Raw genomic sequence first — 26,129 nt, 5'->3', positions numbered from 1 at the left:
ACTTTCTCTCCCTTCCACCCTTTGGCTAAACCGCTTCTGGTGCAATGGAACACTGTGATGGAAACCAGAGCGCGCGGAAACGCCGTTTACCTTCCTGCTGCAATATTACCTATTTACAGTGGTACCTTGGTTTAAGAACAGTCATGTTTACGAATGATTCGGTTTACGAACTCCGCAAAACCGGAAGTGTCCTGGTTTTGCGAGCTTTACCTCGGCCTAAGAACGGAATCCAAACGGTGGAAGGGAACTGGCGGTGGGGGGCCTCATTAGGGAAAGCGCACCTCGGTTTAAGAACGGTTTTGGTTTAAGAACGGACTTCCAAAATGGATTAAGTTCGTAAACTGAGGTACCACTGTATCTACTTGCACTGGTGTGCTTTTGAACTGCTAGGTTGTCAGGAGCTGGGGCAGAGCAACGTGAGCTAGCTCTGTTGCGGGGATTTGAACCGTCGACCTTCTGATTGTCAAGCCCAAGAGACTCGGTGGTTTAGACCAGTGTTCCCCAACCTTGGGCCTCCAGCTGTTTTTGGACTACAATTCCCATCATCCTTGACCACTGGTCTTGCTAGCGAGGGATGATGGGAGTTGTAGTCCAAAAATAGCTGAAGGCCCAAGGTTGGGGAACACTGGTTTAGACCACAGCGCCACTTGTCTGAATGGATATTCAAGCAAGGTTTTCTCCCAGCTCTACCTGGAGATTCTGAAGATTGAACCTGGGACTCTTTGCAAGAGGGGAAGAGGGGATTATAAACATATAAATGTAAATATGCACCATAAAGACTAAAGTTGGGGAAGTTCAAGAAGCAACTGTGAAGGTAAAAGGTCATGGTCAAAAATGCTGCCACTGATGAAAGCTGGGTCACAAAACAACAACAACCTCTCATTGGGTAGCATAAAGCACACAGACCACTCCATCGTGGATTAAGGGATATATTTATTTATTTATTTATTCATTTATCTATTGAATTTATATCCTACCCATCATCTCCAAAGAGCTGTGACTATAAATACAATTTAAAATGATTTTATTTTTTTAAATTGAAACATCATAAACTGTTAAAAACATTTAAACAATATCCAACTCTAGGCCATACTCTGAGCCAGATTAATGGGCATGGCTAATTTGGGGTCCATTAATTTCAGTGGTTCTGCTCTGTGTAGAAATTGGTTGGGTATAAAACACTTAACAAATGTTAGCATCTTTTGTGGACTTCACACGGTGCTCATGGATCTGATGGAGTGGATTCCACCATTAAAAAAAAAAAGTTTAGGGTTAGACAGCATCTTAACCAACCCCCTCTCCCGCTTCTAGAAAAAAATAATCTGGAGCTAACGCTGGTAGGCAGGAGAGCCTGGTGTGCCATGATTTCCCCCTCTTCCTGACAATGTGATTACATGGTGAAAGATGGAGTCAGGATCTGCCAAGGTTCCTTGAAACCACCTGTTGTGCAGCTTGATGGGTGTGGGTATGTCTCTGAAGCATCAGCTCTGCCATGAAAGCATGGCACCCAGTTTCTGAGCAGTGGCTGGTTGAGAGGCAATATTTAACTAAGCCGTAGCTCAGTTGTAAAACACCAGCTTTGAATGCAGGAGGTCTCAGGTACAATTCCTGGCATCTCAAGCGGGTGCCGGGAGGGAAGCTGGTCTGAAACACTTACTGTAAGAGCCGTTGTCAGTCAGTCAAGGTACCATCAACCTTTTCAGACCCTGGACACACTTTTAATCCAAACATGCATTTGGGGAGCCATTTCTTTTACCATACATCTGCATGATGGTAGTGCGCCTGTTGCAACCCACCTTAAATCAGACCAGTGGTGTAGGCAATACTCAGCTACATGGATCAGTGGGCTGACTCTGTATAAAGCAGTTTCCCATTTTCCTATCTGGAACTCCAATTTTGGTCCATGGTACCATTTTTTAAAACAGTGCATTTTTAAAAAGGTAAAAGGTAAAGGACCCCTGAATGGTTTAGTCCAGTCAAAGGCGACTATGGGGTGTGACGCTCTTCTTGCTTCAGGCTGGGGGAGCTGGCGTTTGTCCACAGACAGCTTTCCGGGTCATGTGGCCAGCTTGACTAAACCGCTACTGTTGCACAGTGACGAGTGCCAGAGTACATGGAAACGCCGTTTACCTTCCTGCCACAGCCGTACCTATTTATCTACTTGCACTGGTATGCTTTCAAAATGCTAAGTTGGTGGAAGCTGGAACCTGTTATTTGACTAAACTCATGCCTGTCTCTTTAAATGCTTTTATTGAGATGTGGTTTCAAGTGATGCTTACTGCAGTCTTGGATGGCTGCTACAATAATGTCCTACCCTGGTGGCAGATTTTGTATTTGTGACCAGATACAGGTGGAAGACATTATCCATTATTTGTTAATTTGCCCCATCTACAGGGATCTGGATTTTTGAAACCATTGCTAATGCATGGAAGTAGGTGTACTGTGGCAAAAATGGTTCCGTTTCGAGTGATGCTAATAGCTTTGTGACACATAACATGGTGCTTTATGCACTGGCTGCAAAACTGATGTGAGAGAGAGAGAGAGAGAGAGAGAGAGAGAGAGAGAGAGAGAGATAACATTGCTATAAGCTGTTATGGAGAAACAGAGGTTTAACTGGAAGCTGAGCTAGGTTTGAGCTAGGCAGTGGTTTTTCTGACTTCTCTTTCTTCCTGTTACTGAGGTTTGTTTTATATTTTTGGCATATGTTTTTATTATGGTTTGTAGTTCAGCAAACTGTTCTGAAATAGTCTTTACCTTTGGCTAGTACAATAAACTTATTGATGATGAGGAGGAGGATGTTTCTGTCCTGCATCCCTGTCCTTCAGTCTCCTTGGAGCTGGTCAAGGAAGAGATGCACATGTTCAGAATGAAGGGTGCTGTGACATTTTACCCTAGAAAGAACCTTTCGTCATTGGATGTGAGTTTCCTGCTGGTGCTTGGCTTCCATTAGGCATCCCTTTAGCCACTGTGGAAACAGAATACTGGACTAGATGGGCCTGTGGTTTGATCCAGAAGGTCTTTTCCTTGTGTTCTAATGGGATCAGTATCGGGTTGACCCTGGGGGAAATGTGGAGTGCAGCAACCCAGTGCTCTAAATGATTACATCAAGTGTTCCACTTTGTGGTTCCTGATGCGAGAAGCTCAGGCGCTTTACCGACTGGGCTGTGTCTGCTAGATTTGTTTGTTCCAGGAAGCATGACATAGCCTGTAGAGTGGTGCATCAGTCCAGTCATTGCCTCTCTCACACCCACCAGCATCCTCTTTCTGACTGGGGTCTGCCATAGGGCAGCGAAGGCCGCTCATGAGGACGTGTGGGCACTGGAACAGCTGATGGCTTTGCCCTTTTAGAATCCCCTGTCTGTTTTCTTGAGCGTAGTTAATTTCTGAATGAAGCAAATCTCACCGCTGGTAAATACCCAGCTCAATTTGCTTCGTGACTGAACCGTGCAAAGGTCATGTTCACTGCAAACGCTGCCTCTGAGCCCAGCAGATCTCAGGATAAACTATTTGTTTTTGGATTACTCCAGCAAGCAGCTTTGAAGTCCTGGCTCCTTAGGCATGTTTATAGAGAGTTCCAAATGGAGAAGCAAAAGGTACACTGGACTGTATCTGAAATGTGTTGCTGAGGTCTACAATTTCCCTCCCCTCCCAACAAAATGCATTGAGTATGAGAGCAATCATTCATTGCCTTGATTAAAATCCTGCAACGTGCTCTTTGTGCATGAGGACTGTCTGGAAGTTTCAGTTCGAGGGAAGTGATTTGATTTTTATTTATTAGACTTGTTTTAGGGAAAGAACCATAGCTCAGTGGTAGACCACCTGCTTTTCCTGCAGAAGGACCTGGGTTCTATCCCCAACATCTCCAGGTAGGGCTTGGAGTGTCCCATGCCTGGAACCCTGGGAAGCTGCTGCCAGTCAGTGTAGGCAATACTGAACTAGATGGACCAGTGGTCTGACTCGGTATAAGGCAGCTTCTTGTGTAGAGACCCCCCTTTGTCTCTATTGTATGTAGAAGACAATAAAACGCCAGAAGAACTTTGAAACAATACAAAATAGCTGCGTAATCACAATTGTTAAAGAAACCACCCATGCTTATGCCTGGATTGCATAGCTGTAACAATGCCATTAAAGCTGCCAAGAATAATAATAAAAAACCCCACTTTCACCTGATGCTGAAATGATAGTGAAGTTGGAACTTGGTGTACCTGGGGAGAGTATTCTGGGGACAGGCTATTGCAAAGAAGGCCAGTTCTCTGGCCAGCGCCCCCTCTACTTCGTGGGCCACAGGGGATGTCAGATGCCTATTGCAGTGTCCTAGCAGGTTCATTGAGGAAAGGGTCTCCTTGAAAGCAATGAAATAGGTTGAAAATGAGGAAGTGTGGTGGTCGTCCACCTCTTCATATTGTCCTACTTAGCCAATGTGGTGTCGTCTCAGATTTCGTGGACTACAACTCCCATCAACCCCAGCCAGCATAGCCCTCAACATTTATTTGTTTTTGTTTTTTGCATTTGTATCCCAGCTTTTCCTCCTAAGGACCTCAAAATGGTGTACACCAGGCATGTCCAACTCCCACTACAGTCTACAGTCTACAGTCTACTCCAGTCTACTCCAACTGCAATCTACTCCCACTACAGTGGTATCTCGGGTTAAGTACTTAATTCGTTCCGGAGGTCCGTTCTTAACGTGAAACTGTTCTTAACCTGAAGCACCACTTTAGCTAATGGGACTTCCTGCTGCTGCCGTGCCTCCGGAGCACAATTTCTGTTCTCATCCTGAAGCAAAGTGCTTAACCCAAGGTACTATTTCTGGGTTAGCAGAGTCTGTAACCTGAAGCGTCTGTAACCCGAGGTACCACTGTATTAAAAAAATAGCAGTGATCTGCCCAGATTTGTTGAGCTTTTTTGGGGGAGATCGTGTACTTTGTGACGTGGAGTCTGCCGGCCGCCCTACAGCTGAGGGAGAGAGCCAGCGGGGGACCATTTCGGCAGCGGGAAGCCTGCGCGCTCCAAAGCCACAGCGTCTCTCACAGACGTTGAGTGCCGTGCAGCATATTTTTTTGGGGGGGGGGTGTAGATCGCTCAGGATCACGTGATTCACCAGGGGCGCCCCGCAATCAGTTGGACAGACCTGGTGTACATGATTCTTCCCTCACAACAGCCCTGTGAGGTAGGTTAGACTGAGAGGCCGAGTGGGGACTTGAACCCTGGTTCCCCAGGTCCTAGTCACTACACACCATGCCGACTACCGAAGATCTAATGTAAAATTCTGGTCCTTTTTGTATGGTTACCATCCACATATCCAGCTACTTGTTTTGAACACAAACACTCACTATGGGGGTGGATCTGCTTCATTCTTATAACACATGGCAGGGTCAATTTCCTGGATGCCTCAGTTGAGTCTCCCAAACGTTAGGCCTGTGTACAGGTGTTTGGCAGAAGTGAGGGCAAGACGTTAAAAGTCTGCATGCAGCCTTGAAGGTAATTTTCTTTGGTATCGCCAACCCTGGGGCTTATTGAAAGAAAGGTAGATACACTTTGCAAGAGAGAACCTGCAAGACCAGGTGAGCTTTTCAGCAAAAGCTCAGCTTCCAAGTGCAGCTGCCAGGCAGGTGCGCTGTAACGGGGTCAGCAAATTTTTTCAGCAGGGTGCTGGTCCACTGTCCCTCAGACCTGGGGGGGGGGGGGGGACTATATTTTGGGAAAAAAGAAGAATGAATTCCTATGCCCTACAAATAACCTAGAGATGCATTTTAAAACATGCTGATTCCTGGACTGTCTGTGGGCTGGATTTAGAAGGCAATTGGGCCAGATCCAGCCCCCGGGCCTTAGTTTGCCTACCCATGCACTGTAAGCTCAAACTGCAAGCCAGGTTTCAACGTTTTTAAGAAGACAGAGAGAGCCAAGCAGAAATTGACATATTCACCCTTCATGCTGGAAGAGGCTGCCCTTCTTAACCTTCCTGCCATTTGTTACCTCCAGCATGTGGGGGGATATCTTGAGCTTCATGCCCCCCTCCCCTTCCCCCCAAACACCACGGCCATTTCATACGTTGATAATTCTTGCTTGAAAGAAGATAGGAGCGTCGGGCAAACACATTAGGTCAGAGACTTGGCATTGGGTCTGTTCAACATCAGGACTTTTTTCCGTCTGAGATAATAGTACATGTCACAACAATTCAGAGCCAAGCTCTAGATCCTAGCTGCCTGAATGCTTCCTCCCCTCTTCCTTTTAAATTATTTACCCCACTTTCAAGGAGCTCCGATCCTCTCTCCCATTTCTCCCAACGACCCTGTGGGGTAGATTAGGCTGAGAGCTTAAAAGCACAGGGGTCTTCTTCATAGTGAAGCGAGGATTTGAACCCGTGCCTGAATCCCAGTTCTCTGTCCACGGCCTCTTTGCTCAGCTGTGACGCAGCATCTTCAAATGTTTCTGGGCTGTGGATTTTTTTTAAATTCCGCATTGGTGGTGTAGTGCAGCGACAAGGAAGATGGAGATACAGTTTCCTTCCCTGATTCTAATCTGCTGCTTGGCACCCTGAAGTCTCCCTTGCTTTTTCCGAGTGCTGTGGGTGCAGTTCTTAACTGATGATTATCTGACACGCGAACTCTGATGGATGGAGACAGCTGGGCCATGTCACTATCACCAGGGGAGGCTTAGTCATTTATTTCCTTGTTCTCTCGCGCGCTCTCTCTCTCTCTCTCTCTCTCTCTCTCTCTCTCTCTGTGTGTGTGTGTGTGTGTGTGTGTGTGTGTGTGATCCTACATTTCTGGACCTTGCAAGGTGGTTGGTCTTGTGTTCTCCCTGCAAGAGGAAACGATGTGTTGGTGGTGGTGGTAGAAAGCTCATGCCTTTCCCCGATATATCGTCCAAATCCGGTTTGACGTACATATCATTATATCGGTTTCAGAATTTTTGCCCTGGCAATATATCGCAAATCATGGGGTGTGGGATCACAATGTGGGAAAACTGTGAAGCCAGCCAATGTGTCTCTCAATTCCTGCAGCCCCTGTTAACTCTACTGGCTCAACTCTTCCCTACCTCATACAGGGGGCAGCGAATCGCAAGAGCCAGCTCCGGCAAAAATCACGATGCAGGAAAAACCTTGAAGCCAGCTAATGCCTTTACATATCTCCATCCTTATTTCAGACATTGTGGTATATCGGTAGATACCACAATGTTTTTAGCTGGTGATATGTCACAGTTTTGAAACCCAGATACCGCCCAGCCCTAGTAGCAAATAATCTGAGAGATGTCTCTTGAAGAATTGTCCCTTGGGAGAAGATGCTTAAGAGTTCCTTCTCCACTTTAAAAAAATAATGTCAGCCCATTCTTTCGCCACGTTCATTTCAATACAAAGTAAGCACGATGTTGTGGGGGGCACATAATGATTTATGTGTACTTTACAGACCAAAAGCAACAACAGCAACAAATACTGATTGTATTTGTCAGATGGATTTCTGTTTCCAGATGTGAGATGAATATGCAAGCATTAGTACTGTCCTCTGCATTTTATTTTCATTAGAATTCTTCAACATCCCTATTTTGCACCTTTGTGTTCGGATACATTGCAAAAAATAAAATAAAATAAATCTCTGAAATTTTCCGAGAAATATATCTTATATGTTCCTTCCCCGACTCTGATGGAAGAATTTGTTCCTTCCCCCCTTTTTAAAGAATGATGGCAAGCAGCTGATGTAATCTTAGGGCAGCCTTTGCCAGCTTAGCTCCCTGCAGATGTTTTGGACTTCAACTCTCATCAGCCCCAGACAGCGCTAGGACTGATGGGAGTTGTAGTTCCATCTGGAGAGCACCATAGTTGGTGGAGGCTGGAAGACTCTATGGTAGGGTTTGCCATATTTCAAAAAGCGAAAATCTGGACACAAAAGTTGCTGTTTACAAAATACTCTGTTTACAAGGGCCGAATATGTCCGGGAAATTATGGCAACCCTACTCTACAGCCATCATCACTTGCAGCTTCCTGTCAAAGATTCCTAATCTAGGTGTGGTGAAGGAAGAGAGAGCTGGTTCTGGCTGATTGCTGAACCCTAATTAGCCTCAGTTCTGGCTTGTTTTTCTTACCCTGGCTCCTATAATGCAAAATGAGAGGGGAAACCAGGTTTCCCCCTTGCAGACGTCTAGCTTAGTTCAGGGATGGCCATCTTCAGTATTCAGGCATGGCGAGTGACCCATCCACCAGGTCTGTGGGCTGGAAGCATACTTTACTGCTTAGCCCAGCTTCTTTGTAGCTGTTCAGCCGCCTTAGCTTGTCCCTTCTTCTCTCTACTAGAAAATTAAAGGGAAAAAAGTTTCTCTGTTAGATCTTATGCTATATTCCCGCTACCCCCCCCCCCAGCATCTGCATTAAATAAGCTTCTTTAGCAGAACTTGATCCTCTTATGAAAACAAGGAATAATGTCAATGTCTCCATATGGGATTGATTAATTTTTTTGTGTTATGTTTTGAAGGAGGTCTTTTGTTTTGGTTTTTGTGGATGTAAAAAAAAAACCCAGACGTTGATCCTGAACAATAGGCTGCTAACGGAGGTAAATAGACGAGGAGTGGGTTGCCGACCAACTAATTAACTATCCCCAAACTGGACGGAATTTCTTTTTTTCCGCCTTCTTTCCTTGCTTTGCAAAATAATCTCTTGTAATCCTTGTTAGGGCTCCAAATCCCCTTATTGTTGCTCTGTATTGATTTCACTGGAATCTGCTTTTGTGGGATTTATCCATGGGCTTTTCCTTGTGGTTGGCTCAATAAATGGTTGGGCGCTTCAGTGTCCTGGGAATTTCAAAGGACATTTCCTCTGCTTCATCTTTTCCCCTAAACTTCCAGCTGATATTTGAGGGCACGATATTCAAATCGGTCCATGCCTGAACTTTCAATAGCTCTAAGGCCAGGGGGTAGGGATTGGGAAGCACTTGGCATATCAAGGGCTGCATTCGCTCCCAGGAAACCTTTCAAGGGCTGCATACCAGGCACTGAGCCTCTTGGGCTTGCCGATCAGAAAGTTGGCAGTTTGAATCCCCACGATGAGGTGAGCTCCCATTGCTCTGTCCCAGTTCCTGCCAACCTAGCAGTTTGAAAGCACGCCAGCACAAGTAGATAAATAGGTACTGCTGCAGCGGGAAGGTTCCATGCGCTCTGGTTTCCGTCATGGTGTCCTGTTGCGCCAGAAGTGGTATAGTCATGCTGGCCACATGGCTCGGAAAGCTGTCTGTGGACAAACGCCGGCTCCCTCGGCCTGAAAGCAAGATGAGCACTGCAACCCGATAGTCACTTTTGACTGGACTTAAGCATCCATAACCATCCACAGTTGAGAGGGGAAGGTGCCTTTTGAGAGTTTTAACATGGCAAGTGTGTGCTCCATGTTAAATTCTTTCTCCCCATGCAGAACGCCGCCTACCCACCTCCTGGGTAGGCTAGCTTTTCACAAGGGAGATCTTGACTTAGTGAACCAATCAAACATGCGTCTTGCTCACCCCAGGGCATAAGGAGACAATGCAGTCCCCTTCCTGAACATCCTGAATTTTCAAAAATCAAGGCTGGGAACATTTTGAAAGTGTCACGAGAGTTTAGGGTTTGGAGATGTTAGGAAAAGGTGGGGCTTTAGTCTCTCTCCAATGAATTCAACCATGCCAAGGAACCATGCCAAGTTCTGTTTTATTGAGTTTTTAAAATTACATTATTGATTGTTTCCCCTTGCTTTATGAAGTGCATTCATTTGTCTATAAATTCTGCCACTGGTTGCAAGGGGTTTTGGAGACGAAGGGTTAGATTTCCCTGTTTGCACCTGTCTTGTTTCCAAACAAGCATGGATACGGGGTCCAATTAGAATGGTAATTACTGGCTTGTTCCGTGGGCAGAGAAGTTCCTTTGCTGTAATCACAGACCTGTTCCAATTACTGATGATGGAGTCCAAGGGTGCCTCCAGCCGCCCTAAATAGAAAAAAATGAGGGACGAAACAAGTAACTCCAGTGTCTTCATCCCTTCTGCTCCTTGCCATTGGCAATGAAGCAAACAATTGGCCAGGAAATGCAGTTGGATGCTAAATGCTTTCTGCACATCAATTTTAATCTCACTGTTTCCTTGTCTGGTGTATTATCTTGCTAAATTGAGAAAGGGGAGGACCGCCTTTCTCATTCGGACTTTTATCAGGATGCCCAGCAGGAACTGTAAACAAAACCACATGGATTCCAAGTGTTGTGATAGCTTTAAACAAAACACGCAGGAGAAAATGTGTTCTCGAAGAGGATCAGTGTTCGCTAAAGCTTTTTCCCCCCTGGTGTGATGATCCATCTTAATTTGGGGCACATTTAACCTGGTTAAATGGACGCGGGTGGCGCTGTGCGTTAAACCACAGAACCTAGGACTTGCTGATCAGAAGGTTGGCGGTTCGAATCCCCGCAATGGGGTGAGTTCCCGTTGTTTGGTCCCAGCTCCTGGCCACCTAGCAGTTTGAAAGCACATCAAAGTGCAAGTAGATAAATAGGTACCGTTCCAGCGGGAAGGTAAACGGTGTTTCCGTGTGCTGCTCTGGTTCGCCAGAAGCGTCTTAGTCATGCTGGCCGCATGACCCGGAAGCTGTACGCCGGCTCCCTTGGCCAATAAAGCGAGATGAGCACCGCAACCCCAGAGTCGGTCACGACTGGACCTAATGGTCAGGGGTCCCTTTACCTTTTAACCTGGTTTAACAGCCGACTCCTCCTTCCTAGGGAACCCTGGGAACTGTAGTTCTTAGGAAAAGGAAGCTCTAATGGAGAATTCTGTTTGCCAAACTATATCGCCCAGGATTTTGTGGGGCAGGGGCCATAAAGTGTATAAACCCAATTTAAGTTGGTAGTGTAGCCACATCCTTTCAAAGCATTTGCAAACAATACTTTCCCACTCCCATCACTGCTACTTCTTTGTGAAATTTCTGCACTTGATCATCTCCTGCTTTCTGCATCACCTTATGGCTTCTAGTCTTCATTGATCAAAGCTATTCAGCTTTCCTGCCCCCTCATTTTGCATAAATTATAAAGATTATTAATTTATTAAGGCATGCCTCAGTTTTCTTTCAGAATAGTATTTGGAGAACTTCCCCAATAGTGGAAGAAAACAAAACCAAAACAGACCAGTCCTAGTGGTGCAGCAATAAAAACAGTTAGCGCTTTTGCAAAGCTAAGCAGGGTCCGGTATGGTTTCAGAATGGATGGGGAACCCCATATTGAGATTCCTGCATTGTTGGGGGTGGACTGGATGACTCTTGGGGTCCCTTCCAACTCTACGATTCTGTGATTCTAATCACAACAATGTTAGCCAGTGGTTTTCTAGTCAGCAGTGAAAGAAGCCAGTGTTAGGGGTTTGGCAGAGCTCTCTGGAGAGGAGCAGCACGTGAACCTGGCACCACTACCAAAAGGACCCTGCTTCTTATAAGCCATCCGCTTCTGGTTTTCATTTGTTAATGGAACAGTATGTTGGTGGGGGCACACGAGAAAGAAGCCTGTTTTTCATTCTGGCCATGGTTATGGTGTACTGATAAGTTAGGTTGGTTCATGCATCAAACCAAGCCATAGCATTGGCCTGTGGGAATGAGTCCTCTAATCAGGCACTCCACCCTTCTCCTCTCTCACACTCTGCTTAGTTAGTTTCCTTCCAGCTTTGGGGCAAACCCTAGTTTGCTGCTACAGCCAAGCTGCAAAACTATGGCTTGCAGAAACAAATTGGCAGGGATTTGTTGTGAGGAGCCAGGGAACGCAGCGAACTTTGATCAGTACACCGAGATTGATATTTTACGAGATAAATAAGATGTGAGAAGGTATTGGTTGATGCTTCTCAGTCGTCCCTGATTTTACTAGCTGATGTCCGGAGTCAGCAGCATCTGTTGTTGCCTCCCATAAAACTAGTTCAGAAGCCCGGCCTTTTTCCCCTGCTCTGAGCCCGGCTTTTGGCTGGGGAGGACGGGATATAAATAAAATATTATTATTATTATTATTATTATTATTATTGTACCACTAGGTGGCGTTCAGGCTTGATCTACTTTCAAGTCTTTATTGTCATGTACTGTAAGGTCTTCCTCTGAGCTCTGTTTAACAGAGGGTGAAAAAAGAGGCTGAGCTCTTAGGAACAGAGGAAGCTGCCTTCGTATATTGAGTCCAGACGGTTGGTGTATCTAGCTCAGTGTTGTCCATAGTGATGCTACAGAAGTTTTAGGCAGCTGTCTTATTTGAGATTAAGCTGGGATTTGTGCATGTAAAAGCATGTCTCCTGCCTAACCTAGATTTTCTAGATCTTGTCTAAGATCTATGTAAGACCCATTCTGTTCTAGAAAGTAATAGCATTTATGCTAAAACCCCTGTTTAATGACCATCCTGGTTCGCTTGCACAAAGCTTGCAGAGACTTGCCTAAGGCCACCTGTTATTTGCGTTTATTAGTTGCCTGTTAATCTGGGCACCGTCGGCACTAAACATTTAAAGCACTTTAAAAAGTCATGGCTCCCCCCCCCCCCCACAAAAAAGCTGGGAGCTGTAGTTTGCTAAGGATGTTGAGAGTTGTTAGGAGAACCTATTTCCCTCAGAGAGCTACAATTCCCAGAATCCCTTGGGAAGAGGAATTGACTGTTAAACCACCCTGGGAATTGTAGCTCTGTGAGGGGAATAGCGGTCTCTTAACGGCACCCTTAACAAACTACAGTTCCCAGGATTCTTTGCAGGAAGCCATGATTGTTTAAGGTAGAGTAATGCCTCTTTAAATGTAAAGTGCAGATGGGGGCTTATCTGTCTCATCATCTAGTAAGTTTGTGGATGCCATCTTGAGGTGGGGACCTTGTGCTTTAGAATGCGAGGTCTTGGCAGTCTCTGCCACATCAGCTGCCAGTGTGCTTGTTCTTTCATAATAAATGCAAAAAATAAAATAAAAGAGCAAAGTATAATCCTTCACTTATATGGCTCTTGCCCATGAGAGCGCGTAACCACAAATAAATCAGCTTGTATCCCATCAGTCATTTTTGATACCACAGACTAAGCTCCTTTCTCTTCCAGAAAGCTGTCCCCTCATCATGAATCTGCTTTGCTTTCCCAGTTTAGAATCGTAATTTCCAGTATGCTTGCACACTTTAAATGTGATCCTAAATAGCATTTGACAGGGCTGAGGTGAAATTTCTCAAAAGAGTTATCTGAAAAATTGTTAAAAGCACAGGGTCCCCATCCCCGCCAGTTGTGGAGGACCACAACTGTTTGAGAACTTCCTTCTTCCTCTGGAGAATATTTGGCAAGATGGTCCCCTCCTCTTCACCATTATTTAACTTTGGGTGCAACTGTAGATTCAGATTTAATGTTAAGATTTTCCAGTATGGATTAATAGTAAGAGTTGTGTTCAGTGGAAGATGATTTTCTAAGAAAAATAGTTGAAGAAATGCACCTATTTCCCAAGGTGAAATGATTCCCAAGTTTCGCTGCCAAAAAATAATGTGAAGAATTTTGAGAGGCCATTTTTGCTGAGCCCTAGAAACTGGTTCACGGTGGCAATTTGCACCATTCCTGAGTAAAAACAAAGCACCATTCCTGAGTAAAAACAAATCAAAAGAGTCTTGTGCAACCTTAAAGCCTAGCAAATGTGTTATGGCCATGAGCTTTCATGGATTTGAACCCTGTTCATGAGATGTACAAAGTGAAATCTAAAGTAGAGTAAGGCGGGAGTTGAATGGCAATGAGATGCAAAAATTACAGCCAGTTATCATTAGAGATTATGGGACGCGGGTGGCACTGTGGGTTTAACCACAGAGTCTAGGACTTGCCGATCAGAAGGTCGGCGGTTTGAATCCCCGCGATGGGGTGAGTTCCTGTTCTCTGCTCCTGCCAACCTAGCAGTTCGAAAGCTCTTCAAAGTGCAAGTAGATAAATAGGTACCACTCCGGTGGGAAGGTAAACGCCGTTTCTGTGTGCTGCTCTGGTTCGCCAGAAGCGTCTTAGTCATGCTGGCCACATGACCCTGAAGCTGTACACTGGCTTCCTCAGCCAATAAAGCGAGATGAGTGCCGCAACCCCAGAGTCGGTCACGACTGGACCTAATGGTCAGGGGTCCCTTTACCTTTATCATTAGAGATTAAATATATATCAAATATGCGATTAGCTTTTCTCACAATAAAAAATGTGTTTTGCATAAAACAGGGATGCAAACCAATTTGTTCTCCACCCCAATTCTAAATCCAGTGAATTTTTGCCTCTCTGTTCCACACTAAAGCAAGCTCCACCCCCTCAAAAAGCAGAATTAACGACTGCCCCTTGTTGCTTGTTTCCCTCTCCCCTGTAGCTACTTCTGCCTGAAGAAACAAAATGTTTTCTAGCATCCCCATCTAGAACACATTTCTCTGGCAGTTGGTCCAGTTGAACGGAATGTATATGTTTCCTACCTGAAAGGCACTTGAGTGGAGGGGAATCAAAGAACAGGAAGCGTGATAACCTACCTGGAGGTTTATGAGTGGTGGGGATTTTTTTCAAGGCTTACCACAGCAGTTCCTGATGGAGAATTATCAAGCATGGCAGAATGGTTTTCTCAAAAGGCAGTTTGCCCACTGTTACTGAACTTTTTACTGCTATGGGAATCAAGGAAACCATTGTGTGTGGAGGGGGGGGCACACTCTGGTCATGCAATGCAACACAGTGAGGCCCAGTCTGTGTCCCTTGTGAGCTGTATGTGTGTCCTAGGACGTGTTTGGAACCCTCTGCAAAAGCACAGAGATGGACATATTCTTCCACGAACAGACCAATAAAAACAAGCTCTCTCTGCAGAGGAAAGAAATTTGAAAACGGAGGTCTATGCAGTCACTTGCCAGGAGGCTAACAGTGACCTCCCCTCGCTCTCCCATCCAGCACAAAGATCCTGTCCTCCAGAATTTGCTGTGAATAGCTGAGAGAAGGTGTGTGTCCCTTTGAGTAAAGGGATTTCCCCCTGATTTGCAGTGAAACTTCACAGAAGGTGGGAGCAATGAGGTGCTTCGGGATAAGCAAAGAATTTGAACCCACCACGGGCAGCCCTTACTTCAATTCTCCTCACCCTTCTGCAGCCTGCTACTTTCCCACAGTGACCTTCGCGGCAGAGTGGGGATTTGATTCTGGGCCTCTCAAGTCCTAGTGTGACACGCCTAACCTCTTAGGGTTGCATCTATTTCTTTTTGTGGAAATCTGGTATGATTTTGGGTAATCAGTCTGATTCAGGCTAAGAAGAGCAGCTGCCATCTTTTCCCCCTAATCTGTAGAGCTACACGGTTTAGGACGTTAATGCTCTGCAGTATTTCTGCAGATTGCATCATTTTCAGGCTTTCATAACAACATGACAAGCCTAATGTAAAACAGATATCAAAGAGGTTCTCTGTTTTCGGCGTGGCTGTGATTTCCTCCTTATTAAAAGGTCAGCAAGTGGAAGGGGATGATACGGGGAGGAGGATTTTCTGGATGAAGTACCACACAATTGAGTTTGTGCGTGTGGGGGTGTCTTTTTGAAAACTGCAGCCCTAGACTTTGGTTTGGAATTGAAATGACTGGTTAGCCTCCATTAAAAAAGAAAAAAAAAAGCTCTGCAAAGCACACAATTCTGCAGCTCTTCCAGATGTTTTTAATAATGCAGCTTGGAACTGTCGCATCAGCAGTCTAGAGAGCTTAGCTGTTGGGTTTTCTCGTCCTTGCTCTGTTTTGAGCACTTCTCGTTCGCAAGTTTCTTTAAAAGAGTGCTTCTTTGGCCCGTGGGCACACTTGGGTTGTTCAGTGAGTGCTGTGGGGGCCACTTCCCCTGGTTACTTCTCCCCACCCCCTTCCCCAGATCTCCCCAACATCAGAGACAAAGATAAGAGTGCACATGTACGGACTTTGCTTTTCCAAGTGGATCTGCGTAAGAGTGGAATCCAGTAGAATTAATCTGAGCCTTGAATGGCACATGGAGTTGAAAGAGGAAGTGAGAGAGAGCATCTTTCTTCCAACTTCCTCCTTCAGCTCTATGCAGTTTTAAAGGAAGAAAAAAGTAAGCCAGCCTGTTAGTGAACCCTACTTTACAGTGGTTGCATGGCTGGAATGTAGTCTGTTGTACAAAGGTAAGAGTCACATGGGACACAGGTGGCGCTGTGGTCTAAACAACTGAGCCTCTTGGGCTTGCCGATCAGAAGGATGGCGGTTTGAATCGCCCCAAAGGGGCGAGTTCCTATTGCTGTGTCCTAGCTTCTGCCAACCTAGCAGTTCAAAAGCACACCAGTGCAAGTAGATAAATGGGTACCACTGTGACGGGAAGGTCAATGGCATTTCTGTGAGCTCTGGTTTTTGTCACAGTGTTCTGTTGCACCAGAGGTGATTTAGTTATGCTGGCCACATGACCCAGAAAGCTGTCTGTGGACAAACGCTGGCCTGAAAGCGAGATCAGCTCCGCACCCCATAGTCGCCTTTGACTGGACTTAACCATCCAGGGGTCCTTTACCTTTACCAAGAGTCACATCCATTGTTCCACTCAGTTTTGCCTCTGGCCACGCCACACCCACTGTGGGATTGGGGGCCCCAGGCTGAAAAAGACTCCCTACCTCTGATAAAAAGTTTTAAGGATATTTGCAGCTTTTGGGTTGCGCGCTCATCTCGCTCAAGAGGCCGGGAGCCGGCGCCGTCCGAAGACACTTCCGGGTCACGTGGCCAGCGTGACGAAGCTGCAACTGGCAAGCCAGCACCAGTGCCACACACGGAAACACCGTTTACCTTCCCGCTATAAAGCGGTCCCTATTTATCTACTTGCACTTAGGGGTGCTTTCGAACTGCTAGGTGGGCAGGAGCTGGGACCGAACGACGGGAGCTCACCCCGCCGCGGGGCTTCGAACCGCCGACCTTACGATCAGCAAGTCCTAGGCACTGAGGTTTTACCCACAGCGCCACCCGTGTCCCCAGCATAGTTTTGTGTAAAAGGTTGCTGTGTACAGGCAGCAAGCATTTTATGCATGTCTGATTGATGCACGCACATGCTCATGACAGTTGCTGCCTACCCAGAAGTGGCCCCCAAACAGGGTTGGTCTTATGCGCTCCCTGCTGATGCATGTATGTGTGTGTGTGTGGGGGGGTGTTGTCAGGGACGGAACCCCCATGCAAAATGGCCACTGCCTGTACAAGCACCCAGTCTTCTATTCCTGTCTTTGGGGATAGTTTGGAAATTTGTTAACTGTGTGTACAGTATTCTCCTTCTTGGTGTGTGTATGCTGGCTCTTAATTATTTAATGAATTTGTTCCATCTGGCACAAAAACAGTGCTTGAGTTAGTGAGAAAACTATACTACTGTGCAAAGGAAAACATGTATTTTTCTGGCCACCTCTGGTGCACAGTCCCTGGAAGATTGCCCCCAAGGGAATGTGGTCCTTGGGCTGAGTGAGTTTACCTGTATGAGTTTAAATTGGAGAAACACAAATGGAACACATATGGGAAGGGTCGTAGCTCAGTGGCAGAGCATCATCTTTGCACATAGAAGGTCTCAGGTTCAATCCCCAGCATTTTCCAGATGGAGACTTTTGCCTGATACCCTGGAGAGCTGCTGCCCGTCATTGTAGGCAGTACTGAGCAAGTCTGACTCAGTAGAAGGCAGTTTCCTATGTTCCAACATGACCAAACAGTTTAAAGCCCTTTGCTTGCGTCTGAAATTCGAGAACTGCCATCTGTGGGCGATGGAGCAGCAGAGATTCTATCCAAATGTGAGGAGAGTGCAGTGGGTTTCCTCACAACTGTGTGTGCAAGCAGTTTGGCCGTTTCCTTACCACAGCTGTTTACAGCATAAAGAAGCTTGAGGTGGCCCAAACCCCAGACCAAGAAGGGGAGGGGGCTGCGATCGGTAATTGTATACAGCTGAGGCCCCGGGAAATGGAAGCAGATATAAAATTAAACCGAGGAAGCTGTGATTTGAATAAGGGAGGTGTGGTCATGGGGAACAGGAAGATTGATCTATGTACAACAGTCATGCAATTTGTGTATTTGCGGGTGCTACAGAAATCTGTTTGAGATGGAATTCGGTAGCCAAGTTTGCAACTCTGGATTCCTTGGATTTTGGTCTGTTGTGGACCTTGCATCACAACGCAAGAGACCTTTTACATGTGACCAGTGCAGTTTATCACATCAAGCAAGGGTTGTCTGATATTGTCTGCTGTTCATGCGTTACTGCCGAAATCCATTGCAACCGACTTATGGTTCAATTTGGTAGGGCTTTGTTGTCCAGATCTCGGTAAGCTTGAGGCATGTAGAATGAGGTCTTGACCATGGTGAAACGTTCTGTGGACTTATAGGCAGAAGGCTTTTTCATATGGATTTAGGAAGCTGCTTTCTACCAAGTATGCCTGGTGCTTCATCTAGGTTAGAATTGTCTATGCTGGAGGTAACTAAACATTTGGTGTACTGGAAATGTTGTTGGGCTACAACTCCCACCATCCCTGACCATTGGTCAGGCCAACTAGGTTGGATTCCTGCAACATCTGAAGTGTACCATGATGTTTACCTATGATCTGCAAGGTCTATAGGATGAGGAAGGAGAATTTGGCCTACCGAGCCATCCACTTTGACCCATGAGGCTGTTTTGGCGAAGCCATGTCCACCCACCTTACACCTGACATATTGTGGGTCAAGAAAAGCCATGGCTGGGCCAAAAGGGGAGTTCTACCTGAATAGTGCTTTGCAAGTCTTGCCGACTGGCTGATGGTTAGGACTTGCAATCTGGAAGGTGGAAGAGATGAGGATCGTCCCACTGTGGTGTAGTGGTTAGAGTAACAGACTGAGACTGGGGAGACTAGGGTTCAAATCCCCACTCGCCCATAAAGCTCACTGTGTGACCTTTGGACCAGCCACTGCCTGCCACTCTACCTTGCCTCCTAGGGTTGTTGTGAGGATAAAATGAGGAGAATGAGAACCATATTGGAGGAAAGGTGGGGTATATAAAGGTAATAAATAAAACACCTTTCCCCATCTCTAATATTAGGAGTGGAGCAGGGATTAATAATATAAGCTCTGAAGGCTTGTTGTTGGCCTTCGCCTTGAGAGACAATGGAGTGCACTTCCAGGGGTGAAGTCAAACTGCTGGTTAACAGCACGGAAGTGACCTCAGCAGGGCGCAAGTCTGAGCCATGTGTATGGAGGTCCTGAGCTGCCCAGTTGACAAGACTTGGCCTTGCTGATGTGATCCAAAGGAAAGCACATATCAGTGGGGTTAATTACACATGACATAAATCAGTTCAAGCCCTTAGTGAAATGAACTGGAAGGCTGTATTTATTTTTTCATCTGAGGCTTCACAGAATCCTTTAGTCCACCACCGTCCCTCAGGAGTGATGTGAAATGTTGCAAGCTCTTACGTTAAGGGACTCCACTTTCCCCTGTGGTGCCACCATTCACTCCTGCTGCTCTTCTCAGAAAGTGGGATTGTCTGTGATAGGGGCTTGGGGGTTCCACAGGACGTCACAGCAAGTTACAGGAGTTCCCAAAAAGAATTGCATTGTCATGTTACGCACCTTCTTTTTCACTCATCGTTGTGACCCTTTCCTGGATCAAGCGGCAGAAGGGTTTTGTTTGTAAACTGGAAGTTATTTGTGGGGTGTGTGGATTTCCCCCACTTTCTGTACTGGGGTGTGAGTAATGGGGAAGACCTGTCATGAGATGTTATGCTGCTTGGTGGCATACAGGCAGGGATGCAAGAGAGCAGCTCCAGAAAAGTCCCCCTTCGCGGTTCTTGCCATTTGCAAAGACATGTCGTAATATTGAAAGCAGAAGTGTCTGGGTTAATAATGTTGATCAGTGGTTCCAGGCCCCATCTTCTGGGCCAAGCAGGCTGAGTGGTGCTAGCGGTCCAGTGCTGTTTTTCCTAGGATGGGGATAACCTGGCAATATACAAAAGAATGGAGGACAAGGTGAGAGGAGCCGTCAGATTTCCAATCTTTCATCTTTCAGGAGCTTCTCTGTCGCCGAAAGCAAAGCTACAGAGCATGATTCATTAATGTTGTTTCAGGGTAGGCATACATCAGGTGGAACCGTTTCTCATATGTATATTAAATGCAGCAAAAGAACCAGCTTCAAAGAACTATACTTTCCGGAGTGAAGTGCTGTTAGTATGTGTGATCGTCTTCCAAAGCAACTACTCTATTCCGAACTTAAAAATGGAAAGCGTAATGCTGGTGGTCAACAAAAGAGGTTTAGAGACTGTCTCAAGGCAAATCTAAAAAAATGTAGTATAAACACTGACAACTGGGAAATACTGGCCTGCGAGTGCTCCAGTTGGAGAACAGCCTTTACCAAAGGTGTCATGGGCTTTGAAGACACTCGAACTCAGGACGCAAGGGTGAAACGTGCTAAGAGGAAGGCATGCTTGGCAAATCCACACTGTGATCAACTCCCGCCCGGAAACCAATGTCCCCACTGTGGAAGGACGTGTGGATCCAGAATTGGCCTCCACAGTCACTTATGGACTCACTGTTAAAACCGTGTTCATGGAAGACAATCTTACTCAGCTATGAGTGATTGCCAAAGAAGAAGAAGTGTTTTTTTTAAAAGAAAATAAACGGGACAGACCGGAAGGACGCATGGTTTAAACCGTGGCACGGTTAATGTCATAAGAAGACTCATCTAGCCCAGCAATCCTGTTCTTATACTGGGCAACCAGGTGTGGATGGGAGCCCACAAGCAGGACCTGAATACAGCAGGACCTCTCACCACTTGTGATTCCCAGCAGAAGCACATGCTGCCTTTGACACTGGAGCAGGAACATGTGTTTGGATCCCAAGGTTGGCATAGGGCCCGCCACTCCAAACAGCACAACCATTCTTGCTTTGTATGGAGGGCCTGAAAAAGCTGGAAGCAGTCGGGAGAAATTCTCAAGATTGCCTTCCCCATGTCTTCCAAGTTAAGGGGTCGGGGCAACGAGAGTGTGCCGTATCTTGGGCAAATCCTGAGTACCCTGAGCTGTAGCATGTTACCGGTTTTGCTGCTTGCCATTTTTCGACACTGCTAATTTCCGAGTCTCTAGCTTAGAAGGTCTTCTTGCAGCAGAGCTCATAAAAGTTCATTTTATGTGTCCAAGAAGGAAATGGAGCTGAGTCATCCCTGCCTACAAGTAAACTTTGCCTGTGGTGAAGAAGAAGAAGAAGAGACAGCAGCCTTGATTAGTTTGGTGACTATCGATCCACTTCATAATTTCTGTCTCTCTCTCTGGCTTTGTGCAGAGCCAGAGAAACCCCTCGATTGCACAACGCCAATGCCATGAGTTTGTGCCCAGCGGCTCTGATAAAGAAGACTCCTTCTTGAAGCATGTGACTTCTCTGATATCATGTGAACTGCACAGGCCATGTTAACAGATGTTTTTTTTAGCTATCTTTTGGTGGGGTACGTTCCTTTGTCCCTGAAGAAGAATGCTCAGACTTGAAAAGGCTTTGAGCTCAAATTGTTTTAAGTGCACCTTTTGCAGCCTCCTCTCTTTGTTCCTGGGCTGGTGCCTTCCATTTCTCATTTTCTTTAGCCTGTACGGTGAGAGAGGGCTAGATGACAAAACCCACAGCTTCATCCTGGCCTTTGACTCCTTCCTGACCAAAACTGTGCCCCTCTGTGGCTATTCTATAGCAGGAGAGGTGAGGCAGTGGTTACAGTCACACCATGCATTTAAAGCACTGTGATACCACTTTAAACAGCCCCCCAAGAATCCTGGGAGCTGTAGTTTGTGACAGGTGCTGAGAGCCGCCATAAGACCCCTTGTCCCCTCAGCTTTACAATCCCCAGAGTTCCCTGGCAAGAGTAATTGACTGTGAAATCACTGAGAATTGCAGCTGCATGAGGGGAATTGGGGTCTCCTAACAACTCTCAGCACCCCTAACAAACTACAGCCGGGGGGGGGGGAGCTTCAAATGCATGGTGTGAATGTGTCCACTGAGCCCCCCTTCCATTGGCTCTGCTCCTCCTTCAGCCATTCCAACTGGCTACAGCAGAGAGAGAAGACGGCTGGGCCCCTCCATAGTCTTGGCTGGAGCTGACCACCATTTTGCTCCTCCCAGCCCAGAAGCATCTCCTTCAGCAGCCATTCAACATGCTCATTATAACGACTTGGTAACCTTGTTGTGAAAGTGAGAGCACGGAGGTGCTTATTTTCCTCTGCCCTCCCCATTCAGTTTTCCTTTCGCATCACAGCTGTTGGATGGCATGCCATTATTTCAAGTTGAAAGCAGTCTTGAGGGCATTGGTAGGAAGGGCATGGTTATATTAACATAGCAAGTAAACAACTAAGGAAATACAGGGCCCAATAATGTCATGGCCTCAATGCTCACACACATAGCTGATGGACCCAGCTAACAGCTAGCTACTCTTAAAGGCAATAGGAGTTGCTTCAGGTTTCCAGGAAAGACTGATGAGGACATTTGTGGGCCCTTCTGCTAATCCTGGCGCTCTTCTTGCCACAAATCTTTGTTCCGACTGTGGTGTCCTCAGCATCTGATTCTGTGGCCTGTGAAAATGTGCCTGATAACTCCAGCACTCTGCATCTAATGCTGTGACCTGCCTGAACTGTGTACCCCCTTCAAAGGTGGGCCGGGGCAGGGGGAGGAGAGGATGCTGATCGCTGAAATCAGTACAGTGGAAAATAGGCATGAATGAACCTTTTTGCAATATCCTTTGGTGATGGCAATGGCTGGAGGGGAAACGGTTTATCAGATTCCCCACACGCCATGCCTCCTTTTTGAAACCTTTAACATGTTTTTCCTCCTCATCTTTAATGGGAAAATACAGCCCCCCCCCCCCGGTTTAATCAGATCAGGCAAACATCTGCCTAATCATGTATGATCTGTTTTTTGAGTTCATCTCACGTAGCCCATGCTCCCTATTTTACAATAAGAACTCCAGAAGAGCCCTGTGGGATCAAACCAAAGGCCTGTGTTGTCCAGCAACCTTTCCCACAGTGGCGAAGCAGATGTGCTGCACATGCCCCTCCAGGCAAATAGACCTCTCCAGTTTTTGTCGCTAGCATGCTGCCTCTGAACCTGTAGCATTAGAGAGCATTATGCTCCGTGAATCCTTTATCCTTGACTTCCCCAACTTGGCACCCCAGCCCAGTAAGATATTATTGGACTCCAATTCTCATCACCCCCAGCCAGCGTAGTCAGGAATGATAGAAGTTGTGGTCCACAGCAACATCTGGAAGGCCCAGAAGGTTTATTCACCCCTCCTTTAAACAAAGAAGAAACCAGCTGTGGAGGACACCTATCGGCAAGCATTTGTGACATTCCCAACGCACCTGACTCCCTATCACCAGAGCAGTTTTGCAGCTATATTCAACATGTTTGCCAGTAAATAATAATAATAATAATAATAATAATAATAATAATAATAATGGATTACAGATATGTTCCACTTTAGTTATTTTAAAGGCTCACAGACAGTTTAGACCATGTTAGAAAGAGACACGTTAGAAAGCTGTACCAGCTTTCAGCTTTTGATACCTGTATGTGTGGTGCCAATTGCATGGGAAGTTGGCTTATACTGAGTCAGATGATTGGTCTATCTAACTCTGTATAGTCTGACTGGCAGCGGCTCTGCAGGATTTCTGGTAGGGGCCTTTCCCCAGCCCTAGCCAGAGAAGCTGATTATTGAAGCCAGGACCATCTGCACGTAAGGCAGATGCTCTGCCACTGAGCTACGGTCCTACTGTGAACATTTTCAGTGTTCACTCTCATAAGAGCATACTGCTGTTTCTCTGCCCAACATGTTACTGCTTTGTTGATCAGGGAAGGACAAAACTATTTCTGGGCCGTGTCACTTTTTGCATAGGTTCAGCTGTACTTCCGTTCCATTATTTTGTTTAAACAACAACAACAACAACAACCACAACCAGCCTCATTGAAACCGATACTTACATATATAGGGAGTTTGAAAAAGTGTACATAGTTTGATTCATTAGCTGAGCACTGGATTCAGAGTCAAAAAGCATTCAGAGATATCCATTATCCCTGCTTTAAATGGTGATCTGTGTGTTATTCTGAAAGGTGTGGATTTGGGACACACTGCATGCAAGTGTTTGCAAAGACTGAAATCCTCAAGTGTTACTTATTGCTGAGTACCCTTTTTTCACTGGAGAAGAAGCAGGCGTTGGGTGTTTAGTGTGTCAAGCTGGCATAGCTGCTCTCCTGTAATGAAATTGGTGGAAAGGTTGCCATCTTTCCCCCCTGATTCATCATCCAATTCTCCACCCCCAACTTTCCCTGCACAGAGTCTTTTTGGCTCTGAAGCAAAGAACTCAAGTAAAGTAAGCAGAAATACAAAAAATGAGCCTTCCCTTGAGAGACCAGGGGTGGAGACTGAAGGGGGCTCCCATCAATTTTGAAATCAGGAACTGTGTGGCAGTGTGTGTTTCGTTCTCTAGGCTTGGCCGATGTGAATACAGTGGTACCTCGGGTTAAGAACTTAATTCGTTCTGGAGGTCCGCTCTTAACCTGAAACTGTTCTTAACCTGAGGTACCACTTTAGCTAATGGGGCCTCCCGCTGCCGCTGTGCGATTTCTGTTCTCATCCTGAAGCAAAGTTCTTAACCCGAGGTACTATTTCTGGGTTAGCAGAGTCTGTAACCTGAAGCATCTGTAACCTGAAGCGTCTGTAACCCGAGGTACCACTGTAAGTTATTGGGAGCAAAAGAGGCACCACTTGTAGGCGAGGGCCAGGACAAGAGAGAGAAGTGGGTGGGAGCCCTGGTTTTTTTGTTCAGAAACAAAATTGGAGGTTTAGCCTCGGTTTTTATTCTTGCAGCAAGAGTGGCTACTTCTCAAGGTGGAAGAGGCGAACCGAAAGGAGGAACCTCTTCCTCTCCCAGCCAAAGAGATGAATCACATTCCCAAAATTACAATTAAGTTTTCAGCTCTCACACAACACCAGGGCAGTGAGCAAGTGGTGACGTCTCAACTCTGGTCAGGAGGGAGTGGTTTTTATATCCTTTCCACCACCTCCAGCTGTCTGCTGTCATTAGACTTTTTGACTTACTCTAGAGCAACCTTTGGTGAAAACTGACTATACTCACAGAGAAGATCAGAAGGAAAAGTGTGGCACATCTCTGGCGGTCACTTTCTCTCTCCGCAGCAAAATTAACGTTTGTGTTTTGTTACTGTTCTCCATTTGAATTAGGCACATTGGGATTTAGTCTAGCCTGGATCTTATTTTATTTTTGCACGGGGAGACGACAACGTGCCTTTTTTGTGTGTCTGTTTATAGAAGGTTCCTGTTTCAAACATCTGGATTTTGTTGGTTGTTGGGTCCTTATCCCCTCCCTCTTTTTTCTTCTTCCTTGGATCTTGAAGTCTTTTCAAACCAGACTGGGAAACATTTCGGTGGCAAAAAGTTTCAAGGAAGTTTTGGCGTGCCCCACTCTCAAGCAGCAAATCTCCTTCTGCATAGCCAACCATATCCATCCTGCGTACTGCTTGCATCTTTTATACAAGTAGCTCTATGTTCCAATGAGTCTTTTTTTAAAAAAAATAATCAACCAGTCACAGTGGTGAAGTTTCTCTCCCCCCTTTCTTCCTGTTGAGAGAACTGGCCAGACTCAATGTGATTCAGAGAGAGAGAGAGAGATCTTGCTGAGACTCCAGGACCCTTAGCAAAAACACATCTGGGAGAGAGAGGTTTTGTGTTTTTTTAGTTCTCTCTTGCTTGCTGAATCTACCCTGGAGTTGATGATTAGCCCTGCTCTTCATAACCCCAATCCTCAGACAAAATGTACGAACGTCACAAGAGACGATACAGCCTGTGTGACATTTCGAAGGTGGACAGGACTGTGGATGTTGTGCTCTTAAAGGTATGGTGCTGTTGCTTCTTTTCATGGTTTTCATGGTCTGCATCTCTCTTAGCTCCTGTTGCAGGAAGAAGCCAGATGTTTCTTGCTTTCTCTCCCGCTGTTGTTCTTCCCAGCTGTTTGTCATGATGGGACTTGGTAGGACATGGAAATCCGTTCACTTCCAATTGCATGCTTTAAAACTGCAAAGGAGCTGAGTATTTTGCAGCGTGATCCCTTCGCACGTTGACTCAGAAGTGAGGTGTGCAATGTTCACAGGCAAAATTGCACAGGGTTTTCAGACAATACGGGGGAGCCCACACAACCTTCACTTAAACATCTTTCTCGGTGGTTCAATA

At 46.0% G+C, this 26,129-nt stretch overlaps 1 protein-coding gene across 7 annotated transcripts in view; it reads left to right on the top strand.

Annotated features, from left to right (window-relative positions):
* Positions 1 to 26,129, top strand: part of AKAP13 (A-kinase anchoring protein 13) — a 245,561-nt gene that overhangs the window by 139,417 nt on the left and 80,015 nt on the right. The window contains exon 1 of one of the 7 annotated variants that reach the window (XM_077918971.1): positions 24,970 to 25,794. The exons of the other annotated variants lie outside the window; for them this stretch is intronic. Coding sequence (XP_077775097.1) covers positions 25,714 to 25,794 — 81 coding nt within the window. The 5' untranslated portion in view covers positions 24,970 to 25,713. Of the gene's footprint in view, positions 1 to 24,969; positions 25,795 to 26,129 lie in introns of those variants that run through there. 7 annotated transcript variants of the gene reach the window in all.

This window comes from Podarcis muralis, chromosome 14 (genome assembly GCF_964188315.1).
Source record: "Podarcis muralis chromosome 14, rPodMur119.hap1.1, whole genome shotgun sequence".
NCBI lineage: Eukaryota > Metazoa > Chordata > Lepidosauria > Squamata > Lacertidae > Podarcis > Podarcis muralis.
The sequence above is the reverse complement of the archived record's forward strand: the minus strand, read 5'-3'. Positions and strand labels throughout refer to the sequence as shown.